This window comes from Eleginops maclovinus, chromosome 13 (genome assembly GCF_036324505.1).
Source record: "Eleginops maclovinus isolate JMC-PN-2008 ecotype Puerto Natales chromosome 13, JC_Emac_rtc_rv5, whole genome shotgun sequence".
NCBI classification, from domain to species: Eukaryota; Metazoa; Chordata; class Actinopteri; order Perciformes; family Eleginopidae; genus Eleginops; species Eleginops maclovinus.
In genome coordinates this window covers 21,505,367-21,529,283 of record NC_086361.1, presented here as the reverse complement: position 1 = coordinate 21,529,283, position 23,917 = coordinate 21,505,367, and the positions used below count along the sequence as shown (strand labels likewise).

Genomic DNA, 23,917 nt, shown 5'->3' with positions numbered 1-23,917 from the left:
ACACCAATACACTCTGCAATCAAACACACATAAAAGCGTCAAATTTGAAATGGGTTGGCCCCCAGAAACACCACAGATACCTCATTCATTTTGCAGATTGATGAGCTACAGCCTGGTCTTTTGGGAAGAGTCTTCAGTATTATTACTATCAGTCATGTTGACTATGGATTTGGGATTGCTGTGGAAACAGGACACACATCAATTAAACTGAAGGAGGAGAGTGTGCTAATGCTAGGGAGACGGCAGACAGAATGTATTTTTGTAGGCCAACCCTGAAGTTAGCATCATCCTGGTTCACTCGATTAAGAGCCTATGGGATTTTGGATTATATGAAGTCCCAAAAAGTTCATGCTACTTAAATTCAGCAACATATTCTTGATACTTGTCTCCAAATTGTACCAGGATATCATCAGAAGTGTGAAAGAAAAGGTTAGGAGTTCCTGTTTTAACTGATTAATAATGGGGTTTATATAATTCATGAAAACACTGTTGTATATGTACCTGCTATCTATTGTCATATCCCATTCACAGCAGTCTGTTTCATCTTGACTGGAATGCAAATGCTAGTTGAAGAAAGCGTCTCCAGTCTCTTTATGTGCGCACCAGCAAAGTGCTTAATGTCAACCTCGCAGTGTTTTATTGATTCAGGCAAAAAGGAACTGTCAAAGAGGTTTAGATGCTCGACTGAATTCTGATTTTTCTCCATCGTTTTCTGAACAGAAAGCAACCGTGGCGTCAATCGATGTCTGCGAGCTCCCCTGTCCTTGTGGCTCTGCTGTCCATCCTTTTTGCTCCAGCGCTTGGACGTAAGTGACTATTGTGCAATCATGTACACATCAGTAATCAGTGTGCCGTATTGCATGAATGCCACGATGAAAATGGTGGACTCAGGTTATTGTGAACGCCCGCATGTTGACTGTTGCTAGGTCATTCTTTTCATCAGAACTCACAAAGCAAAGGACAGAAATAGCCGACACGCTGTGCTGGTCTGTGTTGTAGGATTAAATCAGATTAAATGTCCCCTCTGATAAGCACAACAAGCCCATTCTTCACTGTTGTTCGGGGACACAGTGAGTGCCAGATGTAGGTGTACTGCTTTTTGAATCTCGCCTCATTACCACACATGGAAACTGCATGTGACATCTTAATTGTGGTTCATCTCCCGCTCATTGCACTAATGACTAACTCTCTGAGCGTTGTGCAGCGGCAGGCAGTAACTTTAACAACTTGAGGGCCACATGCAGTCAGATAAGTGTTTAGCGGTAGTAAATATGGGAGTATAAATACCGTCTCACCACGTTATCTCATTTCTCAGCAGTTGTGTGGGATCTGAGAACGGCTTCCAGATGTGTTCACGGTGCTCACTGTAAATGAGCTGACTCAGGTTATTGACTGGGGAGGCCCTCTGGCTGTCGACAGCTTTTCGTTTGTTTGTTTGGGAGGCTCTTCTCCTTCATAACAGCAGTGCAGGGACTCAGGGATAGCCCCCTCTTCTGACAGATCCAAGGAATTGACTTTCCACAGAATAAAAATGGGGATGTTTTTCATAGGAATTAAAATGTAAACAGCTGTTGTATCATAAATGAATGAGTCCTTATTGCACCAAGTATAAGTTATTCTGAATTCACTCCAAGTTATGTTAATGGTGGTTTGTCAATTGGTTTCCAAAGATTAGATTTATTGTGATAAGGAAAAACACATTGTTTTAAGTTGGTCTAAAGCCTTGAAATCTGGTACAGACACACTTTGGGCAAGTATTTAGAAAAAGATCTTGGAAAATTAGGAAATATTCACATTGTGTTTATTAAAAATAATGAGATATATAGTGAGAATTAAAAACTAGGCCATTCTTTCATGTTCTACTGTTCTAATGTTAAAGTATAGATGTTTTCACACTGGGAAAAACTTCTGATGAAAGTGTGAATGAACTGGCAGCGTGATGAATTACAGGTTGGAGTTTCAACCAAAGGACACTTTCATCTTGATAAATCATACACATAAATAAAAAGGAAAGAGGCTCAGCTGCCACATTGACCTTCTAAAAATGTTTCCAGTGACATATGGCTTTGGCCACAGTCATGCAACACTAGATGCCATATTTATCACCTTTAATTCCATCTCTGAGGACATATTTGGATCACGAGGGGAGTCTGGGAGCCGTCTGCATTATAAATCAATGTTGATTTGTGTTCGGTCTTTCAAATAGGTGAATATGTGAAATACTGTTAGTGTAGATGCAAGAGGACAGCACATTAAACAGCGCATTGTAATGTTAATACCCTCTGACATAATAGAGCTTGCCTTTTCCCTTGTATTTGGACACAAACTGAATTACACTGACTGCGGAAATTGCCAAATGCAACAAATCACAAAGACCCACATTATAAGGATAACAACATTATGCTTTTTTGTTTTGTCCAATCAGAACTAGACCTCAATCGTTTGGATGGGGACACCGTCTGCCCACCGATGAGAAGCGGACAAGATGACCTTCCAGGTAATGATCTACTGTTTATTTTTGATTGTACTCAAACGTAAATAAAAGCAGTGGTTTAAGCCGACCACAGACTTAACCCCTCCGAAATCCCCAAAAGAGACAATAGACTAGGTGTTGAGTTTAATTAGTTGGAACAGGGTGGGCCGCCTCATGCCTGGAAACTCCTCTGCATGTCAAACGAGGCAAATAAAATGTTCCACTTGAGCTGCATGGAATTTGAGTTAGAACAATCCAAACTCAGCAAGACGGTAATTGCTCACCACTGCCCCGTTTCAAACACATCTGCACTCCTGCTGCTCTGCATGGTTTGGAAAAAGAATTGCATTGTTGTTAAGGAAAGTTAGTTCTTTTTTTACATGTGATTCATTATTATTTTGCTACCTCATTTTGCTATCTCATCCTAAGCTTTATTCTGGTCCAAGAAACCAATGCTACATCTCAATGAAACAAGCTTGGTACTTGCAAGTGGAAGTAACAAAATATGTCCATCGTGGTCGCCAGGAATTAGCATACAAAGTAGAAGGGCACTGGAGATTGCATACCTTGGCCAAGACCATTTTTTCATCATTGGAAAATACTTTGGATAGTTTGGACCTGCTCCAAAATGTAATTGGTTCTTTTTTGGGTCACACTCATTATCATTCATGGAAATCTGGTCAATGGTTTTATTATTAATACTTGTGAAAAACAGACCAACAGAACTGAAAAAAGACGCAACCATCCTCCACAAACTGAATTCATTAATGTGAAAAGATAAAAACATGAACTTCCTGACTTTGATTTAATCCTTACTCAGTTACAGTGACTTTCTTCCACCAAGACGTTTTAGCATTCTGACAAACAGACAAACTGAATCGACAAGATACAACCTATGCTTGCCAAAGTAAAACACATCTTCCAAAAATGATAAATCCACCCATCAGTAAAGATAGAATCACAGACCTAATCAATTTGAATCATTCCTAAATCAATTAAAGTCATAATGCCAACAGTAGTGTGTACAATGCTAAAAGGCTAATGCTAGCTGTTCTCTTTTACAATTAGCATGCTTCAACTTACCGTAATAAGCAGATACTCTATTAGATTCTCCAATGATGCCACCTTCATATGCCTCATACATTTTCCTTTTGTAGGTTTTGATCTGATCACCCAGTTCCAGTTGGATGTGATCCCTCTGAAAGGTGTGAGGAAGGTGGAGGGCTCCACGCCCCTTCAGGTGGCGTACCGCCTCGACAGGGAGGCCAACTTCCAAATTCCAACCATGTAAGTACTTTAAAGAAGGCCTAAAAGAAAACAGATAAAAAATGTTGACAGGCAGCAGTGGACCTCCTGATGCAGCTGTTGCGTTATTATAGGTCCGCCACAGATGTTACTTCATGGCGAAAAGCATATAATCGGGGGAGAAATACAAGTCTGAACCTATTTGGCATCTCTTAGACACAAAGACGAGAAGAGGCATTTTATGTATGAGTGTTTGAAAGAGCACATTTCTCTAAGGCCTTTGTAAATGTACAGTACAGAGACATAGTTCACCATGCCTTTATGGTAATGATTTATCTTAGGCTGTACTTTAAAGGTTTGGACTGAACAAAGACATGCTTCCTGTTAAGATTTCCCCCAAGTGTTTAATTAAAGGTATGTTGTAGCAACAAGGATAACCCCTCTTATGGACCCCGGGGCAAACATGGTCCCTGGGCCCCTTTCGAGAAATCCCACCCCCTTGAAAAAAGTCAAAAGTTTTTCCCCCAAAATATTTCTCCAAATGAGAATGAACACTGCTTTAATAATCATGGATTCAGCTTTTAAGGTACTCGTTCTTAAAAAGGCGATTAAGTGAGGCGCTTTTATTGAGTTATGCGACTTGCAAGAATCCAAATTTAGAACATGCTGATACCCTGACAACGAGTCAAGCGTTATATTGTTTCCAATAATGCATCATGTTGCAAATCTTCACTACTTCCCTTTGTAAATGTGCACACCTTTGATAAATGAGTCTTGTTCTGTAAATATTGAGTGAGTCTATGCTGAATTTATTGTTTTTTTGGCCAAAAAAAGCAGAGTCACAGAGTGTTGTGTGTAAAAATCAATGTGCATATGACATATACAGGCAACAAGAAAACCACGGGTGTTCTTGCCCTTATTAAAGAATGTTAGTAGATAATGTGGATTTAGTTGATATTATGATTAAAGCTATGTCTAGATATTTGTTTTGCACTTAAAATAATGCAGTTATGTTTCTGCAGCTGTTTTGCATTTTATTGAAGTAAAATACATGGTGCACAAAAGGCAATTTGACAATTTGGTTTGTGTTTAGGTGAATAACTTTATTGCTTTACATAACCAAAGTCGTCTCCTGGTGTTTCCCAGTTTGCTGCTCCAGTCTGTTTGGGCTTATCTTTGCAGGCCAGCTTGCCTTTAACACAGTTACACAACTCCCTGGCACCCTGCACCTACACACCTCGGGGCTGTCACACTGAATGTAAATACATGTTTACTCACCCCCCCCCCCCACCACACGTCCGGTGGCACAGACTGTGCTTTGATGTCCGTCCTGCCACTAGGCTTTTTGCTGGCTGCCCTTTATTTCCTCTCCTGCAGGACAAAAGCAGCACATACTTCAGACTTTCTCACCTTAGGCAAGGCTAGAGAGTGGTCTTCATTTGTTTTATTGGGTACAGGAAACTCATTTTTTATTGCCTCACCTTGATCGTTTACAAGATGGTAAACGTCCGGCAGCAGTGCCCATCTATGAATGCACCACCTACTGAGAATCTGGCTTGTTAAAAATGCAGACTGTGGAAGCTAACCTGGACTGCCTGTTCTAATTGAAGCATTGATTTATGCACGGAGGCAGCTTCTTTCTCCTTGGTGATATAACAGCATGCCTTGTTTCTTTGAAGTCTGCAGCTTTTACTCTCAGGCAGAGATCTCTAGGCTTTTAAGTTATTTTTATCCTTGTCTTGTGTTTAAATGATAGCTTTGCTAAGTGGTGTTTATTTTGTGATCATGAATAAACTGACATAAAACATTGGAGGTGTGTTTGAGCTTTTCCTTGAGTCAATAATAATAAACACATAATTCTAACCTGATACCGCCGCTGAGTTAACCCCTTGTGCTAAATTTCCCTCTTAGGTTAAACTTTCCTCGCGGATTCCCTGACGAGTACTCCTTCATGGTGACCTTCCGCATGATCAAGAACACCGTGAGCAAGGTGTGGAACGTCTGGCAAATAGTGGACGAAGACGGCAACAAACAAGCCGGGCTGAGGCTGAACGGCGACCAGCAGGCTCTTGAGTATTTCCTGATGGGCGCTGATGGCAACCTGCAGACCGTCACCTTCCCCGGCCTTTCTGTGCTCTTCAATACCAAGTGGCACAAAGTGATGATTGGCGTGGAGCGCGACCAGGTCACTCTGTACGTGGACTGCCAGCCTGTGGACCGGAGACCCATCAAGGGCAAAGGCCCCATCAACACAGAGGGAGACACTCTTATTGGCAGGCTGGACACTGACCCCGACGCCTCCGTAGTGGTGAGTGAGGGCGGGAGAACTGCCTGCTGCATTTAATCTTGTTCTCTGAAATCTACTTACCAGTGAAATGACGCTTTCCGTGAACAAACACGTTTAGGTTTATGTGTGTGCTGAGCTCTGTTATAATTCTAAAGTGCTGCTGTCACAGCAAAGCTGCTCAGCTGGGTTCCAGTGGGAAAAATATAAAAGCTTAATCCCTGCAGAAAATAGCCATGGTGGAACATTAAGCTTAACAACACATAGAGGGAATTGGTTCAAACCTACAATGTAACTAGAAGAGCACTCGGGATGGACCGCCAAAGGCCAAATCTTGCACTGTTAATAAGAGTGAAATATAATTTGTGCGTCATCCCATTTCACTTTACAATTCAATGAGTTGCCTATGCTACACCCTTCCGCCAAGTTACAAAGAAATCAGGCTGGTGTTTTTTCTGTAATCCTGCTGACAGACGGATACAGGAACAAAACCGAAGCAGCATAATGAGACTGTTTGTCACTGTCACGTCTGAAAATGAATGCACAGCAAGCCATTTTATTTGCAGTAACATGTTTAAATCTCTTTTCAGTTTGAGCTCCAGTGGATGTTGATTCACTGCGACCCGAATAGGGCCCAGAGAGAGAGCTGCAACGAGCTGCCCGCCACCGAGGTACAGTAACATCGACACGGATCTGCTCAGCATCTGCTGTGGTTTGTGGTTTTTATTCAGGGTTAATAAGCCTTACAGCATGCTGGGAGAAAAACAAGGGCAGAAATGCTGAGATTGGGTTGCAGGAGTGTAACACATACTCAACCAAGCAGTTTCCTTTAGTAGCCTAGTATCAGGAGGTTGCAGTTCATCCGAAACAATTTGCAAGCTGGACAGCAGATTGGAGTTGAAGCACTACAAACGTTTCTTTGAGGCAGAGGTGTTAAGGAGCAGGCAGACATGATCTCATTGGCTGTGTTAAACCTCAATGCATGGAGCCAAAACAGAAACCCTAGTTAGCTTACTGGCACATGGGAAGTTTTATCAAATGAATAGTCTGAGATGAGAAGCCCAACCTGCAAAGTGTGCTAGATTTTTGTGGTTACCATTTCATCTAAAGTCAGCACATAATAGGCTATAGCATGCACTGCTTCCTTCAACATAAAAACAACATTAAGCCAAACAACATAGTTTTCCATAATTACAGCTAAGATAAAAAGTTACTGACATTGCCCACACCCAAATTAGGATAATTAAAACACCCGTTGATGGGCACATATAATGGGGAATTATAGAAAATGCTTTAACAAGTAACGTATGTTGCCTTGCCATAAATAACGTTCCTCATGCAGGCACACACTACCTGCTGCTACTTGATTATCAGCTGACAGGAATGCATTACAACACCTGCCGCCTGCTGCTCAAGACCATTAAAAGTGGTTTTCTCCTCCCTTGTTACTGAGGAACACGCAGAGAGCTGGCAACAAGAAACTGATTGTGCTAACGGTTCTTGCTACGATGGAGCATAAGCATTAATAGAGGCGATTATTGGCCTACTACCAACAATTTGAAGGACAGTTAGTTTAACTAGCTGAGAAAGATAGTCGCTTGTGAAGCTTGTTGCTCATATCATAGTAACTAGTTATTTAAGCAGTTAGATAAATGGTCTATTAGCTGCATTTTTTACAGGCTTCTTTGTGATTTCAACAAAAAGCTGTTGAAATCACAAACGTCAGAAATGGTAATATGAGCAACATGCTAATTAGCTTAATTTCCTCGTAGCTTTTTGCGTCTTTTAAGGTTTTTTTTATTCAACAAGCAAACAAAGCTGTTCTCTAGCTTTGACATTAAAGATAAAAGTCAAAATATATGTAATTTTTGGTTTGTTTAAACAGAAAGTAAGACAAATATTGCCTCATTGGTGGTTTATGGAAGAACAAATACACCAACTGTTCATACGTTAGCTCTAAGCTAGCCTCAGTTCTTTATCTTATTTCCCTCCAGTTTTCTTTTTCGTCTACATTTACATTTATGAAGTTCACGAAGCTCCAGAGAGCTCAAATGTCTTTTCTCTGTCGAAACATTTATGGTAAAAACATGCATGCCTTGTGAACACTTGGTATAGTTTATGGCCTTCATGATTAAATATTATCCGTCATTTTTACGGGGATTTTGCACAATTAATGAGATTCCTGCCTGAGAGAAAAGCGTGCAGCCTATAATGAAAATGCCACTCTGCTGTCTCACATCTCATTTTGTTTAACGTCTGCAGAGCAATTAATCAGAATCAGCTCGTGTGTTTTTATTCAATCACTTGTATCGAGGTGCGAATGTTCCTTCTGTTCCACTATAGACAGAAATATTTCCTGGCCTGGTGCGCTCTATTAGATTTCAGGCTAACATCCCTGCATCAAGCTGCGAGGTGGTTCTGTACACGAGGAGTGTTGGTACTATGGGCTGTATATTCAAATGACAGCATGATTTACTCACTACTATGAACATGAACAGGCTTCGGCTGACACTTTTGGTGGTGAGGGTGGTGTAACTACTTTCACTAACTCTCCCTTTCTCTGATCTCTCTTGCTTCTTCAGATGTTTGCCAATGCTGAGGTATTTATTCATCCACTCTACTTTCTTTTTGCTTTATAATCTACTTCAGTGCTTTGGTTGCCTAATTGCCTCGTTGCTTTGTTCTAAACCTAATTTATGATGGTGGTTTTGCTTGTTTGCTGTTTCGAGGCGAGCAGATATATTGAATTATATCTGAAGTGTTTGAAAGTAGAAACATGCCTGCAGGCTGTAGAAAGACAAATGCACTTTAAGAATATTAATATTAACATACAAGTACCCAAATAAATTGACCCCCTAAGTGGAAGCATTTTCCTTTATTTCGGGCGTAATGTATCAAATACAGCTGTTCAAATATGAAATATTTCTTATGCCTGATTCCTGGAATTTAATTAAAAGCTATATTAATGGTTGTTATTTCACTATAATTTGCTGACTGGTTTACCCCACTCACAGCCTGACAGATCAGTCCAAGGGCCCCCTGGAGCCACTGGCCCAGAAGGCCCCCGAGGGCCTGCAGGAGAAAACGGCAGAGATGGAAGAGATGTAAGTGGTCCCCCTGGATACATTTCTACAACTATCTTGTCTGAATCATTTTTATTAGCATACAGCAGGTATTATCCTCTGTATGGCTCAGCTTTCTGTAACTAGGTTGTTTTATTTGTCTCTTCAGGGTCTTCCAGGTACTCCTGGCACTCCAGGTGCTACTGTAAGTATGAGATGTTAAATGATGTACTGTTGGCTGTGGATCTCCCTCTTTTTGCGTGGTTCCTAATATTCCCTTCATGTCCGTGGTAGAGCATGCACAAAATATCAAAACTGATAAGTGCAAGACAATCAAAGGGCCAAAATCCAACTGATACCTGATATGAAGCTGGCGGGTTCTGAGTACCAGGTTTGGGTTTTTTGACGTTATGATTTGTGACGCTGGAATTCAGGATATGAACTCGTACAGTAGAAACAAAGATCTCAACAGAAAATGGAGAAAAACATCAGAAGCTCTTTTAGTTTAAAATCAAGCATCCTGTATTCTGGTGTCAGGCCTCAGTGGCTGCAGGTTCACAAAGAATACCCTCTTAACATGATGCAGTTTTTTTAACCTAAAAGCGTCCTGGGGATCTTCCCTAAAATTTGACAAAGCAACCATTTTGCATCGATGGACCACAGAGTTTAGTCCTGTCGTAACAAGTCTATAGAATATCTGGACTTCCTCCTGTATCCCTTATTTACAATATCACAGAAATGACTGACAAAAGTCCCATACACTACCAGAGAAAGATGTAGGCTGCTGATGTAGAAACGAGAAAGCAACAGCACTTTGTAACTGTGAGAATCAACGGTTTTAAGAAATGGCTTCTAGTCGGTCTTTAATGTTTGCACGGTAGTTAAGATATCTAAAATAAAAGGAAACAGATTATCTAAGTTTCAGGGCTCCTTCTTTTTCTGTAACGTTATCTTGAACTCTTTCAATTGAAAAGACGTGGGATCCAGCTTGAGATCTGACCGTCCTGTCTGCATGAACTTTGCCTTCAGGAGGATCAATGTACTGTACTGTATAATGCATTTTCTCTAAAGGCTTCTTACACTCTAACTCACAAACTAAGACGCACACGACTCCACAAAATGTATTAACAATGATACCTCACATACCCTAAATGTTTTACTAACTGATGGAACCTGGCTGTCATGTAACGGCGAACTGTTTGCCTTGGTGGATATTGTTGGTCCTTTCCTGTCAAACCCACTATTCATCTGTATGGCCTTACACAGTGCTTGGGTTGTCGTTGATCTAAGAGACAACAGGAGCGACTGGTCTCTCATTGATTAAATGTTGACTGTCACTGCCTCTGTGTATCTTAGCAACGATGCAGAGAGAGATGGAGGAAGAAGATAAAGCTGTTGTACTTCTGTTGTGTCTGTTTCCTAGGGCAGCAAAGGGGAGAAGGGGGAGGTCGGTCTTCCTGGACAGAGAGGCGTGCCAGGCCTTCCCGGAGCTAGTGTAGGACACATCACCTTCATCGACTAACGCACGCACGCACACGCACACACACACACACACACACACACACACACACACACACACACACAGTCTTTATAACATCTGCCAGTACTGTCTGTATGTGACTGTGTGTTTGCTGTCTGCAGGGTTCTCCTGGTCCAATGGGTCCCAGAGCGCCCGTAGGGGAGAGAGTCAGTCCCCTTTATATCCTCTGAAATCAATCATTAGGATTATCATTGTTTGCATGCATAGAACATGTCACTGATGTTTAAACCTACTGATTACAGGGACTTCCTGGATTTCCTGGACCTGAAGGACCCCCTGTAGGTCAAAAATACATCTTATTAAAGCAACACGCATTAAGATCATGTGACGAAGTTACCAATAATCCATTATCTTTTCTTTCGCAGGGCCCAGCAAGTGAAGGACCCCCCGTATGTGTTTGCTACATCTTCAATTTTACAAACATTGTTGAAATGCTAATAAATGGCTTACAATACGGACGTCTTACTGCTCTTAATGCTGTGTGTTTGATCCTGGCAGGGACCAGCAGGGAAACCAGGAATCCCCGGCGATGAAGGAAACATCGGGCCTGAGGTCAGACAAACAAAATGTTGAATAAATGTGAATGTGTGCCGAGTTTAAAAGAGGGAAGGGCAGCTTATTGTTCTTTATAAAGTTCTTGTACATTAGATAAGTATTTCCATTGTATGCCACTTTCAACTTATACTCCACAGATCTGTAGGGGCTCTTTAGAAGCCTTTAGACGTCCCGGGTATTTCCTTTTCTGTGATAAAGGTGCATGTTTCATATGTTTTTAGAAGAAGGAGCCGGCAGACTAAACCCAGACCTTTTATTTAACAGCTGCAAATGTCACTTTGCATCGCTGACGTTATGAATAGTTTTGTTGTAACGTATTTTTGTGTTGATTACTTGGAAACAACCTCTTAGTAAAGGTCTTTCAGCTTCTTCAGCTTCTTTAGCTACAGCACTGAAATGCTGCTTCATTGTTGACCTACCAATTCCACTGAAAACATAGCAACATTTTTCCAATGGATTTTGCGGATTCAGGTCATGGTCAAATACTAAACGCTTGCTTGAAAGTGAAACTGTATATCAAATGTTATGATTGTATTTCCTGTACCTGCAGGGTCCACCTGGAGCCAAAGGAACATCTGGCACCGCTGGGCTTCCTGGCCCTCCTGGTCCACCAGGGCCAGCGGTATGGACCAGAACTAACCTTTGTTTTACTCACATTTACTCATACATATGTTTCACATAATTGGAAAAATACACATATTATATTATGCATTCAGGCCTTTTGGATCTTCCATATTTAAGAGCCTTTATGATATGTTTGAATTGTGCAATTGATTAGTATCTGCATGTCTTTTACTCAATATCAAAAACAAACTGAATATTGACCACCTGCTGAACAGGTGTAACCCCATACTGATTTCTCCTCTCTATTTGGGCACATTTGAGGTTATGGTGACGTTGCATGCTGCCGTCTCCTCTCACACTTCTCACTCTCTGGGACTTTCTGCTGGTGTATCTATTTCATCATCTAAACTTCCGAGAGGCTGTTTTAGATGTCACTCTGCTGTGTTTTAGGGACCGCCTGGTGTCGGCATTGAGGAAAGCGGGGAACCTGTGAGTGTTTTACTCTCTCTTTTCACTTCTGCCAAATGTTTCCTGGATGCATGGCAATTGGATTGGTGACAGTGAATTTCTGAGTGGATAAGAGTCCTTGAAGTTAAGAGGCTCTGCAGCAGCAGGCAATGTTTATAAAGTATCTGACTATATCCGTCCCATCCCTCATTCCTAGTGTCCAGCTGCCTGCCCCGCTGGCCCACAGGGATTGGCCGGCCTACCTGGTCTCAAGGTGAGGAAAATCAATGTGTTTTCAATAAAAAAAAGACTTAGGATTTAGTTTATTTACTTATGATTTTGGGAACTGTTCCCTTTGTAGGATTCACAAGGGTCACATGTCTTATATAATTGAATTCATAAGCTAAAAGCCAAACATACATAGACAACGAGTGCTTGCAACATGAAAATAATTTGGTTTTCAGAAGTTTTCTGGTTACTGTTTATTGTACGAGCAGCTTTTGGCCAATCACATTTGGGCAGGCTTTGGTTGTCAAGCAGTGGTAAACATTTCTCCATGTGGAAATCAACATCACGCCTAATGAGTTTGCCAAAAAAGGATCAATTGGCAATCATCTGGCGAAGATTTAACTTTTGTTAGCTCAATTAATAACGGTGCTAACGAGGCGAAAAATTGTAGTCGTCGTGTTCCAGAACTTAAGAACTTTTTATTCTTGACTGAAATATCTTAACTCTTCGATGGATTCTCATGAAATCATTTGCAGACCTTTATCGTTCCCATACTATTAATTATTATAGCTTTGGTGATCCCGTGTCATTCGCCTCCTGTATTTTCCTTTCATTGCTGCTGTTTCCGTAATTTGTACAGGACACAGTAACATTTTAGGATGCTTGCTCACTGTAAACTATAGCTCCTGGTTGCTATGTTGGAGGTTGACACTCTTGAGATACAGGGACAGCAGCAGGGTGTCTTCAGATACACACAGCGTCACACTCTAGGGGTTCATAAGTGATTGTAATTATCATCGCATCCACAACCTCATCTTGTCGGATACTTAGTTTAATACTGGCAAACTCATTTCATCAGCCTCATCCCATCTCCTGCTGAAGTAAGCCCTCTTACAGGTGCTAAACACAGCCAGTGCTTCAACGTCATCATGCTAACATTATCATTAGCAGCATTGTTAGCATGCTGACGTTAGCAATTAGTTTGAGACACGGCTGCTTGTAATTAGTCTTGTTAGACGTTATGGAAAACAGTAGGAAGTCAGTAAGAAGGGAAACTTGTTCTTGTTCAAAATAGATAAAGAAATCAAAGTGTGTCGATAAAGTTGTTCAACTGTGTTAATCCACTTGATGTTGCCTTCAGGGACACACAGGTTTGCCTGGTGAGCCTGGAAAGGATGGGATACCTGGAGATAAGGTACGTGAGAGAGAAAACAGATAATCATCTAGACAACAAATGACGTTCACTCTTAATATCTATTTTCCCTTTTGACATGTGGCAAAACCACGTCTCTGCAAAAACAAACTACTGTGTGACTTCCAGTAATTGGTCATATGTATGGAAGATGGATACCAAACACAACTGGATTTCGATGGCAGCATACGTAAAGCTCAATCTGATTACCTCTGTTCTCACAATTTAATTAATTTGTTCTTGTTTTTGCAGGGAGCAGATGGAGAGGCAGGTCCTCAGGGGCCACCCGGTCGCATGGGAGATGATGTAAGGAAACCTCAGTCACAGTGTGTTGTTACAGAATATATATTTAGATGTTTTTCTAATTCTCTTTTGTCATTGCAGGGCGTAAGAGGACCCATTGGATTCCCTGGAACCCTGGGAGAAAAGGGAGACAAAGTATGTGAAACCAAAGTGTCATGCTTATAACAAATAAAGAGGTTATCGACTACATACTGATGTACATATATTTCTGTTGACAGGGTCCTCCTGGTTTCAATGGTGTCCCAGGACCTACTGGCCCACCTGGAGCTCCTGTAAGCGGTCTTCACTTCTTCTGCTCGTTGTTATTTATATTATAAGAGCACTATGGTGGGATGTAGTTTAAATCTAATTCTGTATGTGATTCTTCTATCTCAGGGTGTGGAGGGGATCCGTGGCCGTCAGGGTTTGGAGGGACCTAAAGGCGAGGATGTAAGTCTCTCAACTTTTGGAATATGTTGCAATTTATCATTGGAAAGATTGTAATGGTTGATAAAACGTTGACTTTGATCAGGGAGCTGTGGGACCTCAAGGAGAGCAGGGTGCTGTGGGAGAAAAGGGAGACGTAGTAAGTACGATTTGATTAAATAATTAATAGTTTAGTACACTATTGTTTAAAACATATTCGGAGTCTAACTGTGTGCTGTGAATTTACAGGGAGAGGCCGGAAAAGATGGCGTTGATGGTATTCCTGGAGTTGATGGAGCCAAGGTTACGAATTTTCATCAGCAAATATTCGTTTTTTCAACCACTATCTTTACGTACTTCCACGTTTTGAATTTTCCCCCCCAGCAGGGTTTTCAATTCTCAGGGTTTAAAGCCTCTTATGCAACTTCTAGAAAAGATCTCCAGACATACATTGTTCATCTAACTAATCGTATTTAATTGCGATGCATACAATTCCCTCAACAGGGAGAAGCTGGCACTTCGGGAGCTGTCGGTCTTAGAGGGATTGTTGGTATTCCTGTAAGTCTGACTCATTGTTCCTCCACTGTTCTTTTTATACCAAGAAGTTAAGTGTGTCCTGCGTATCTGCCAGTATAAAAACACCTGCAATTATTGCTTATTACCAGAGGTGCTGCCAAAGAGCCCAAAACACACCTCTTCGAAGTGTATAAGCATGTTAGTGAGTATGTCCATTGTATGATTATAGAACTGGGTGAGCTATTAGTAAGGTCCAAGCCAGAGATAATAGAGCTTTTACAATCACCAGACCTATTGAAACTGAAGAAAATAAACAGTTATATGCTGCTTAAGTATTAGTAAACCATTATTTTTGTTCCTATTTTTTATCGTGTTCCTAGGGCTTGCCAGGGAAGCAGGGAGGAGCAGGACCCGTTGGCGCAAAGGTAATTCCACTCATCACCTCTTGATGAAGCATGTCGACAATGTGCATCCAATATGTTATCGCTGCACCATTACATATTAGAATGACGCATGCATCGAAGCAGATTGACCTGAGAGACGTTTGAACACAATCCCCTGTTTCTGATTCAGGGTGACACCGGTGCTGAGGGCCCCGTCGGACCAGTTGGGCTTCCTGGAAAGATTGTGAGATTTGACTTTTGAGCTTCCTTTCATATCTTAGTACATGTATGTGTTGTTTCAATGCATGTGCTGCCAGTCGTGTGTTCAAACCCAACATGTGTTTTCATATATAGGGTGAGTCTGGAGATGACGGAGAAGATGGGAAAACTGGAGAGAAAGGATCAACTGTGAGTCTATGTTTACCTTTCAGTTGTTATTTTAAGCTTTCAGTTCTTTTGAAACTGGGTTTAGTTGCACTCTTTATAGAGGTTTTACATTTTGCTGAATGTAATCTGTAGTTGATGCTTTGACTCTATTTATATTTTCAATTTCCAGGGTGAAACCGGAAAACAAGGGCCGGTAGGGGCTGAGGGTCCTGCAGGCATCCAGGTGAGATAAAATGGATATAATGTTCCATAAACAGAAACTTTGAGGATGAAATCACCATTTTTGTTAATTTACAGAGCAGATGCATTAACCAAAATACTTTAGCAATGATGGAAAGATACTTATACATATGCTTGTATACATTTCTAGTGTTGATATACAAATATGAACTGTTTCATTTGTTGATTTAGTTTTAAACTCATGTCCAGGGCCTTGTTTAAATGCTGTTTTGACAGAGCATTTCCCCTATTTGTGATCAATCTCATCCAACATAATCCCATCCCATCTAAAGAAATGATTCAAAACACATAATTACCTGCATTGGTAAACATATCAAACGTATAGAGCATGTGAAACTCTGTATTTTCAGGGAGACAAAGGAGATAAAGGTGACATTGGAGCCAGAGGACTGAAGGGTCACACTGGACACAAAGGTGATCAGGTTAGAAAAATCTCATTTTACTCAAATTAAATCCAATTATCAAAAATGAGGCGTTGGAGTAGTGGTAGTACCTAATGTGTGTCATGTGTTGTCTAGGGGGCTATGGGACCAGTGGGACCCAAAGGAAGTTTGGTAAGAACCATTATACTCTCTGTATTTGATGCTTTTCCAGTGATTACACTGGTCCGACGACTAAAAACCCATTACTTTTTTGTGCACAGGGAGACACAGGAATTGGCGGAGATCCAGGGATAAAGGGAGACCAGGTGAGTGGAGATAATGGTTGTTTTGAGCATTCTTTATGTGTGTTGATTCAACCTGTCTTTGAGATGATTTGAAACTAATATTGGTGTGTTTTCAGGGCCCTCCTGGTATTACTGGACTCAAAGGAGAGGTATACAAATAAAACTACACTCTCACATTACTGCTTCATAAGGTTCTTTACCTACAGTCTCTGCTACACCATAGATTACGAGTGTCTTACTTTGAATATGAAGAAAATAATTACCTTCAGACTTGTAGTTTCGTCACAATGGGATCTTAATGTTATTTTCCATCTGAAGCGCGGTGACAAGGGCACACGAGGAGCTACAGGAGACGAAGGCAGACCGGGTCAGACGGGTCATGAGGGTTTATCCGGTCCAATGGGTCCCCGGGGGCTGGAGGGAGAACCTGGTGTTCCTGGAACCCCAGGCCCCAGAGGTGTACCTGTAAGTGTTGGCACTGCAAATACATTTCCATCAGGTGCACGTGTACTGTGTGCTAATAAGTCAATGTTAGCATGCTAAGCAAGCTGAGCTAAGATGGGTCTTTGCAATACGATTTTCAGTTGATGCTTATTCATTCATTCACAGGGCCCTAAAGTAAACGACGAGAAGCTTCGGGAAATGTGCTCGGTCGTTGTTGAAGGTGCAGATTTGTTCACTAATTTATTAAATCCATTTCCTCACTCAGATTCAATCCATGATAATGAAAGCGCTTTCTTGTTTTAAGGCTAAGTTCTGTTTTGTCTTTGTAGAACAATTAGCAGCGTTCATGAAAGAGATGCTGAAGAGGCCAGCCGCTATCGGTGCCCCTGGTACTCCTGGACCTGTAGGAGTCGCCGGCCCCGCTGGACCAGCAGGACCAGCCGGAGCAGCAGGGGCCCCGGGGCCAGCAGGTGCCAAAGGCCATCCAGGCTTCTTTGGACTTCCAGGCTTGCCAGGAAAGAAAGGTCAGTGAGCTCAATTCCCCCTCCACTGCTTAGAAACTAAAATCCAACTTGGCCAGCGCTAAGATAAGCAGAGCTGCTGCTTTCAGCACAATTGAGCAGAAGTGGTTTGAAAATACTGCCTGAGTTTCACCAGCAGTGGGAGAGATAAGCTGTACTGCTGTGATAGGGTTTTTCTTTCTTCTATTTTCCTGGAGAGCATCCAGCATTCTTACAGAGAACACAGTGGCAGGAAATTAAGCAAAGCCTTCAAAAGAAAAGCAGACCTTGTCTTCACACTGCCACAGCAGATGGAGAGGAGACACTCATGCATGACATTATACAATCAATGATTCACTGGAACAAGGCGAATCCGACTGGAGCCATTACGTTTGCTCATTACATCCCTTCATAACTGTGAAAACAGTGTGCCTCTTCTTTTCACTGCAGCATTAGAGTGTGTGTGTCATCCATGTGACATTGTGCTCTGCAGGTGATGGTGGGGAAAGGGGAGATAAGGGAGACAAGGGAGAGGACGGTGTGGGAATCAAAGGAAGCCCCGGAGAACCAGGTGCACAAGGTAAGGCTATAATCACGTCATTATTACAGCACAAGTCTGCTGGGAATGTTCCTCTTGGCACTCACATTTACTATAATGACACTGCAAACATACAAAGTGTGCAATATAACTTTTGAGCTGTTACATAAGAAATGCTAAACATCTTACAGCCCTTAAATAAAAATAGTATAGAAATCCTAATATCATATCTCAAAAATGTCCGGTGGCAATGAAGTGGCAGGCCTGCCGCCCAAAACAAACTAAGGGCCCAAAGGCGCTGATTTTAAATAACGAACAACCCAGGTAGGACTCCTAAAAGGGAGCCTACAATTAAATACAAAGTACTAACAAACATACAAGACGAAAAGTCCTCACTATTAAAGTGGAACAAACCTAACCAAGGGAAGCTGTAGCAAAACACAGCTATGGGGGTGGGGGAGCTAATTAATAAAGAGTTACGTTCAACCCTAAATTTAGACACTAATATATGGAAGCACTACACAAGTTAGCCACTGCTAACAGATCTATGAAAGGCTATGGGAGAGTGTTGAGAGGCGTCTGACACAGATTATGAACCCCCCTCGACTGATCTTTAGCCACAGGCTTTGTAGTCTTCACGGTAAGGTGTGCACGTGGATTGGAGCGTCTTGATCGGCATGCTTCAATCACAGTCTTCGGGCCGGTGGGCGGGACAGGGGACCAGCAGCCAACGGCACCCAATGTCTTGTATCTTCTGCTCAGGTGCAGCAGGCGTTCCTGGCGTCGGAAAGGACGGCAAAAATGGAGAACGCGGTGAGGCAGGAAATCCCGGTGTCCCAGGAGCAACCGGCACAAGGGGGCCTTCAGGGCCGCCCGGGCTCTGTGATCCATCGACTTGTATAAGCAGACTTCCCCCTTTCTACATGGTCGGTGGCAAAAAGTCCCCCAGCTACAGAAACCCATGAGACGTCACCACTGAGACACAATCCAGATCTCATCCTGCAGTGACCAGGGGTTTTTTCAGAAGACCAGTGATCTTTAGAAGTGCCTCAAAGTCTCCATCTGAACCATGGAGCTAAGAGACGCAAAGGGAAACAGAGACAAGGCACAATTGTAGAATACTGTAAAGACATTTTAACTTGTACGTGATCTTAGTCCAAGCTTATCACATGTTGAAAGACAGCTGCTACTGACGTCAAAGCAACTCGTTTACCACCGACGACAGACACCCACGAGCCTTCAGAAAAACCAATATCAGCATTTTGTAAAGTATTTTAAGGCTCTCTGATTTCCTCTCATGAATATACTTTTGCATTCCTTGAATAAGCTTCCTGAAAAAACATTGCTTCTACTAATTGGATTTGGTAAAGTGGAGCTATGTTGTGAGTCTGTTTCCAAATCAAAAAATGGCCCTACAAGAGCAGAGCTAAGCTGACATATCCAACAAATGTGCTTTTTAATTTAGGATCATTTGTTTTGCCTGATTTTGTCATTTAATATTTCAAGCGATGTAATAAAGTGATATGTTTTGGAAGGGTTGCACACCACTGTTTTAATTACTGTTTAAGCATTACATCTTAGAGCAGCTGCAACTATAAGTACCACCATATAAAGATATGTATGTAATAAGGAGTCACTATTAGAGAGCATCCAAAATACACATTTAGGTCTTTACTGTAACTAATGTTTTCAGTTTTCCTCCTTTAGATTTCTCCTAAATCCAAAGATACTGCAAACTGTAATCAACTGGGGAACTTTCACAGTGACATCATTCAGTTAAAAATATTGACCCTGTTCAAAGTTAGATCACCAAAGAGTGGATAATCAATGAAGTTCCAGTGAACTGGTTGTATTGGAAACAAGGTGCCTGTGTTGTTATGGATATAATCTGGAGGGCATTTCACTGTTGCCTGGTTACAAAGGACAGACAGTACCGTCCCTACCTCTGTCTGCACGGCACACACACATTCACGGATCAAATATGACCTTTAGCAAGCTGCTGGACAGAGTTAGCATAGCAGCCATCCCAAGGACATGCCTTTGATTTAATAGATTCCATCGTGGCACGGAGCCAGGGGATTTGGAGTTGTGTGCATAGGTAAAAAGGGTTCGCAAGCTTCGTGAAGTTTGATTTACCAGAAGACAGGTGATTGATTCATGTAAATTGACAGAGCAGAGCACGAGGCTTTCAAATAACGTGAGACGAGCTGTCAAACTAACCAGACAAAGTTTGTATTATAAAATGAATCATTTCCAGTCTTTATTATACAGTACAGTACATGTGTCTTTCAAATACTTACAATATGCTACTACTCTAACATATCTTAGCACCAATCATAAGGACAATAAGGTTGAAAAAACAGGTTAATACAGTTTAATTAATGTGTTAAAACACATTTTTAATGGTTCAAATCGTGAATAATTTAGCGTTATAACTTAAAAAAGACCTTGAAATTAGCTAGAACATGCTAATTTAAAATAATGAATGCTGTTTGGCTTATATGCATTGCAAAATCTGAAGCTGTGTGCAGCATCTAACCATCCCACCCTATAACTCATAGTCTATTGGTAACTGTTAGAAGCATTTACACAACCAAAAAAAGGGCAATACTGATACGGTTTAAATTGTTCAATAAGAAACTATTGTCAAAGAAGCTCCTATATATTACAGGACATGATACCATTGGCAGAGCAGGTCATTTATTCTAATCACACATTTAAGATCGTACACTGAAGCGACTGTAAATGTGTACATTGCATTTCAAGCAGCTCATCAATACTTCCACGAAGCACATCTATTTTGCTGTAGCTACAAACATTCACCAATAAAAGGACATTTCTAAGAGGCAGAGCTGCTCAAAAGTAATAAAAACCATCTACCTGGGGATAAAGGTAATAGTAATAAATGTTAATCTACGAGCCAACGTGAGCTAACAGTAGCTTTTATTAGCCATACTGAGCTCACATTAGCCAACATGATCCAACACTAGCCTTTAATAGCCATACTGATCCAACACTAGCCTTTATTAGCTACCATGAGCTAAAATAAGCTTTGGTTTTAGCCTCCATGAGTTAACATTAGCTTTTATTAGCCACCATTAGCTAACACTAGCCTTTACTAGCCATACTGAGCTCACATTAGCCACCATTAGCTAACACTAGCCTTTAATAGCCACTATGAGCTAAGATAAGCTTTTAATAGCCACCATAAGCTAACACTAGCCTTTATTAGCTACCATGAGCTAAGATAAGCTTTGTTTTTAGCCTCCACGAGTAGCCACCATTAGCTAACACTAGCCTTTATTAGCCATACTGAGCTCACATTAGCCAACATGATCTAACACTAGCCTTTATTAGCTACCATGAGCTAAGATAAGCTTTTAGTTTTTTAGCCTCTATGAGTTAACGTTAGCTATTATTAGCCACCATTAGCTAATGGTTGTATCACATCAAGGGAGGCTTGTCGTTACCAACTTTTGTAAGGGTGCATTTTATTGATCCTGAATTGAGCTTTTTTAGGGACTACGTAGCCTAGCTTTAAATCAACAAATAGCTACTGCATCAAAAGGAGAACAAACACTCCAATCTGCTTTACCAACATCTTCAAAACTAAGTGGTTTCAGAGTAACTTTTTATTGGTCACCTTACATTTGGTAACTTGTGCAAGTAAAAATGAGTAGCCTATGCGTGTCTAATATAAAGATCAACTTTGAGCAGTTAGTCACACTGTTTGACAAGGTATAAAAAGTCTATATCATCTTCTTGGAGATTGCTCCCCCATTTCACATTTGCTCTTATGTTGTATTTGTATTTATAAAAGGATAGAGGCTATTTAATAAGTTCTAGATGAGCAGCACAAATGAGTTTTGGGGAGAGGTGTAATTGGTCCATGAGGGACGAAAAAGGCCAAACATCTTTCAAATGGTTACCACAAAGGTCTGGTCATCAAGATGCAGAGAAGCAACTCTCCAATTTTAGGTTCCAGGGACAAAAAAAAAAGAAAAAGCAAAGTCTATACAGAACTGCCACAGCTCAGGCACTTTATAAGCCTCACCGGACCAAAAGGAAGTGACACATTTAGAGAAAGCGGTGAGAAACAAGCAGCTTTTCAAGAAAGGTGAACAAAGGCTGCAATTATACCACCTCCTCAAAGCTGTTTACTGCTCCGGGTATGCACACCCACAGAAAGAGAAAGACCAGAGCCACTTCATTACACAAAAAAGTACAAATCTAACAAAAGACATTTCTTTCTGTGTCAACTTTAGTCATTTTAACTATGTGGATGTTAAAAAATAATGCAAAGATTTTATGATCGTTTTGCACAGAATTCAAATGACTTACACTTCAAATTTAGATATCTACCTTTCAATTATACAAACTCACACAATATGATTGATAGTGTGGGTTGAGTGCAGCATTTTCTTAAGGCAAACTAATTGAATTGTGGAATGAAAGCCTGCAAACCCTTCCCACAAACATTTCCAAGGATTTAATTCATGAGTTGTGACAGAGGCAATATCTGATGCTTCCATTTTTTTCCCGGAATAAAACTATATTCAACTTTTAAAAGCGGAGTGGGTCTTTTTCTACATGGTTTTAGATGCAAAACGAGGCCAAATAACTTCACTGCTTGGAAGCAAGAAGTGAATAAAACTGGTCATTCATCACTCTTGACGCTAACTCGTTAACACTCCTACGCAAACTCACTATTTTAATTTAAGTCAGTCTGTCCTCCCCCTTTGCCATCAGCAACAATAGAACAGATATTTCCCCTGGCTGAGTAATTACCAATAGACTCATAGCAAGAGATCAATTTAGTGAGCAGCAACTGACAGCTATTGCTTAATGTAGGACAGTGTGGGCTGTGAATGGTAAGTGATGCAAAATGGTGTAAGGCAAAAAAAGAAAAACCCATGGTGCAGACATTTTCCTGCAAGAAATCGCAGAAAAGCTGAACTTTTTACATGATAACGGATGTAACGCTGCGATGTCAGACTCCCGAATCTTACCTCTTGATATGGGGTTTAAGAGGAGGGAATTGCATCACTGTTATCTCCCTACAGGAAGCAAACGGGTTAGCTGCCCTCTTTACCCCCATATTAAATGTGAAAAAGTCCCTCGATGCTTAATCCCCCAAGTTTTTTTTACCAAAAACAAACAAAACAAATAATCTAGCAGCACATATTGCTTCAGCCCGCCGTACTTCGGTTATCTTGAAAAAGTTCTTGATTCAGACCAAGTTCATAAATACAGCCGGACTTCAAGCTCTTTGTGTCTCTGCTTTTTTTTTTTAAGTCCCCTTGACATTTTTGGTGTGGGGTCTTTGTGCCAGGCTGGCGTAGTAGGCACACTGGGTCGGGTCACATTGGCCAGTAGGGCCTGGAGGGCCAGTCTGACCATGGGGGCCGGGGTTCCCTGGCTCTCCCTGGGTCCCGGCCTGTCCTGGGCTTCCGTCTTTACCATAACCAGGCAGACCAGCTGGACCTAAAGCAGGAGGATAAACAATTAGGACTAAAGGTCAATGGGCCACACAGGGTGCCAGGTGGAACGCCATTACCTAATTCACGTTGGAAATACTTGATTTTTTTGTGTTTTTAATGTAATAAAGTAAATAACAATGACTAATAGTGATTATTTATCCCATGAAATAGAACAAACCTAGCTGGAAAAGCTCAAAGTTACACAGAAATTAGGAAATTCTAGTCTCATAATGTTCTTTTTACACTCAATCTGTTCCTAATGGGCCCTGTTTATATTTATATTCATGAATTATTGAAAGATCAGAAGAAGAAGACATACTTTATTAATCCCTTACAGGGAAATTGCTTTCTCTACTCTGTTGTGTTGACACACATTAAACACGCAGAGGATATACATGCACAAACACAGAGGAAATACATGCACACACAACCACATGCAGAGGAGAGGTGGCAGAGCAGAGAGG

General features: G+C 41.2%; 2 protein-coding genes across 3 annotated transcripts in view; one reads left to right on the top strand and one right to left on the bottom strand.

Moving 5' to 3' along the window:
• Positions 1–742: 742 nt before the first annotated feature.
• On the top strand, positions 743–19,478 carry LOC134875217 (collagen alpha-3(IX) chain-like). The gene is made up of 37 exons (XM_063899691.1): positions 743–806; positions 2,426–2,497; positions 3,631–3,760; positions 5,630–6,026; positions 6,593–6,673; positions 8,585–8,602; positions 9,017–9,106; positions 9,234–9,269; positions 10,488–10,559; positions 10,706–10,750; positions 10,847–10,882; positions 10,970–10,993; positions 11,103–11,156; positions 11,710–11,781; positions 12,174–12,212; positions 12,388–12,444; positions 13,540–13,593; positions 13,843–13,896; positions 13,975–14,028; positions 14,112–14,165; positions 14,269–14,322; positions 14,405–14,458; positions 14,548–14,601; positions 14,803–14,856; positions 15,195–15,239; positions 15,388–15,441; positions 15,552–15,605; positions 15,754–15,807; positions 16,175–16,246; positions 16,343–16,378; positions 16,468–16,512; positions 16,608–16,640; positions 16,810–16,956; positions 17,101–17,155; positions 17,265–17,459; positions 17,929–18,015; positions 18,736–19,478. Exons 1-37 carry the CDS (start codon positions 743–745, stop codon positions 18,936–18,938), a joined length of 2,799 nt encoding a protein of 932 aa, XP_063755761.1. The 3' UTR covers positions 18,939–19,478.
• Positions 19,479–20,209: 731 nt separating this feature from the next.
• The window catches only part of col22a1 (collagen, type XXII, alpha 1), a 55,637-nt gene continuing 51,929 nt past the window's right edge, over positions 20,210–23,917 (bottom strand). For both annotated transcript variants that reach the window (XM_063900132.1, XM_063900131.1), the window contains one exon: positions 20,210–23,457. In XM_063900132.1, the coding sequence (XP_063756202.1) occupies positions 23,264–23,457 (194 nt within the window). In that variant the 3' untranslated portion in view covers positions 20,210–23,263. The remainder of the gene's footprint in view (positions 23,458–23,917) is intronic.

What these genes read in the sequence shown, in the direction of transcription:
- LOC134875217 (XM_063899691.1), top strand. Translation starts at nt 743, where the DNA reads ATGTCTGCGAGCTCCCCTGTCCTTGTGGCTCTGCTGTCCATCCTTTTT. An exon ending in CAGCAAGTGAAGGACCCCCC is followed by an intron (nt 10,994 to 11,102) that starts GTATGTGTTTGC and finishes TGATCCTGGCAG; the next exon opens with GGACCAGCAGGGAAACCAGG. An exon ending in CTGGCCCACCTGGAGCTCCT is followed by an intron (nt 14,166 to 14,268) that starts GTAAGCGGTCTT and finishes CTTCTATCTCAG; the next exon opens with GGTGTGGAGGGGATCCGTGG.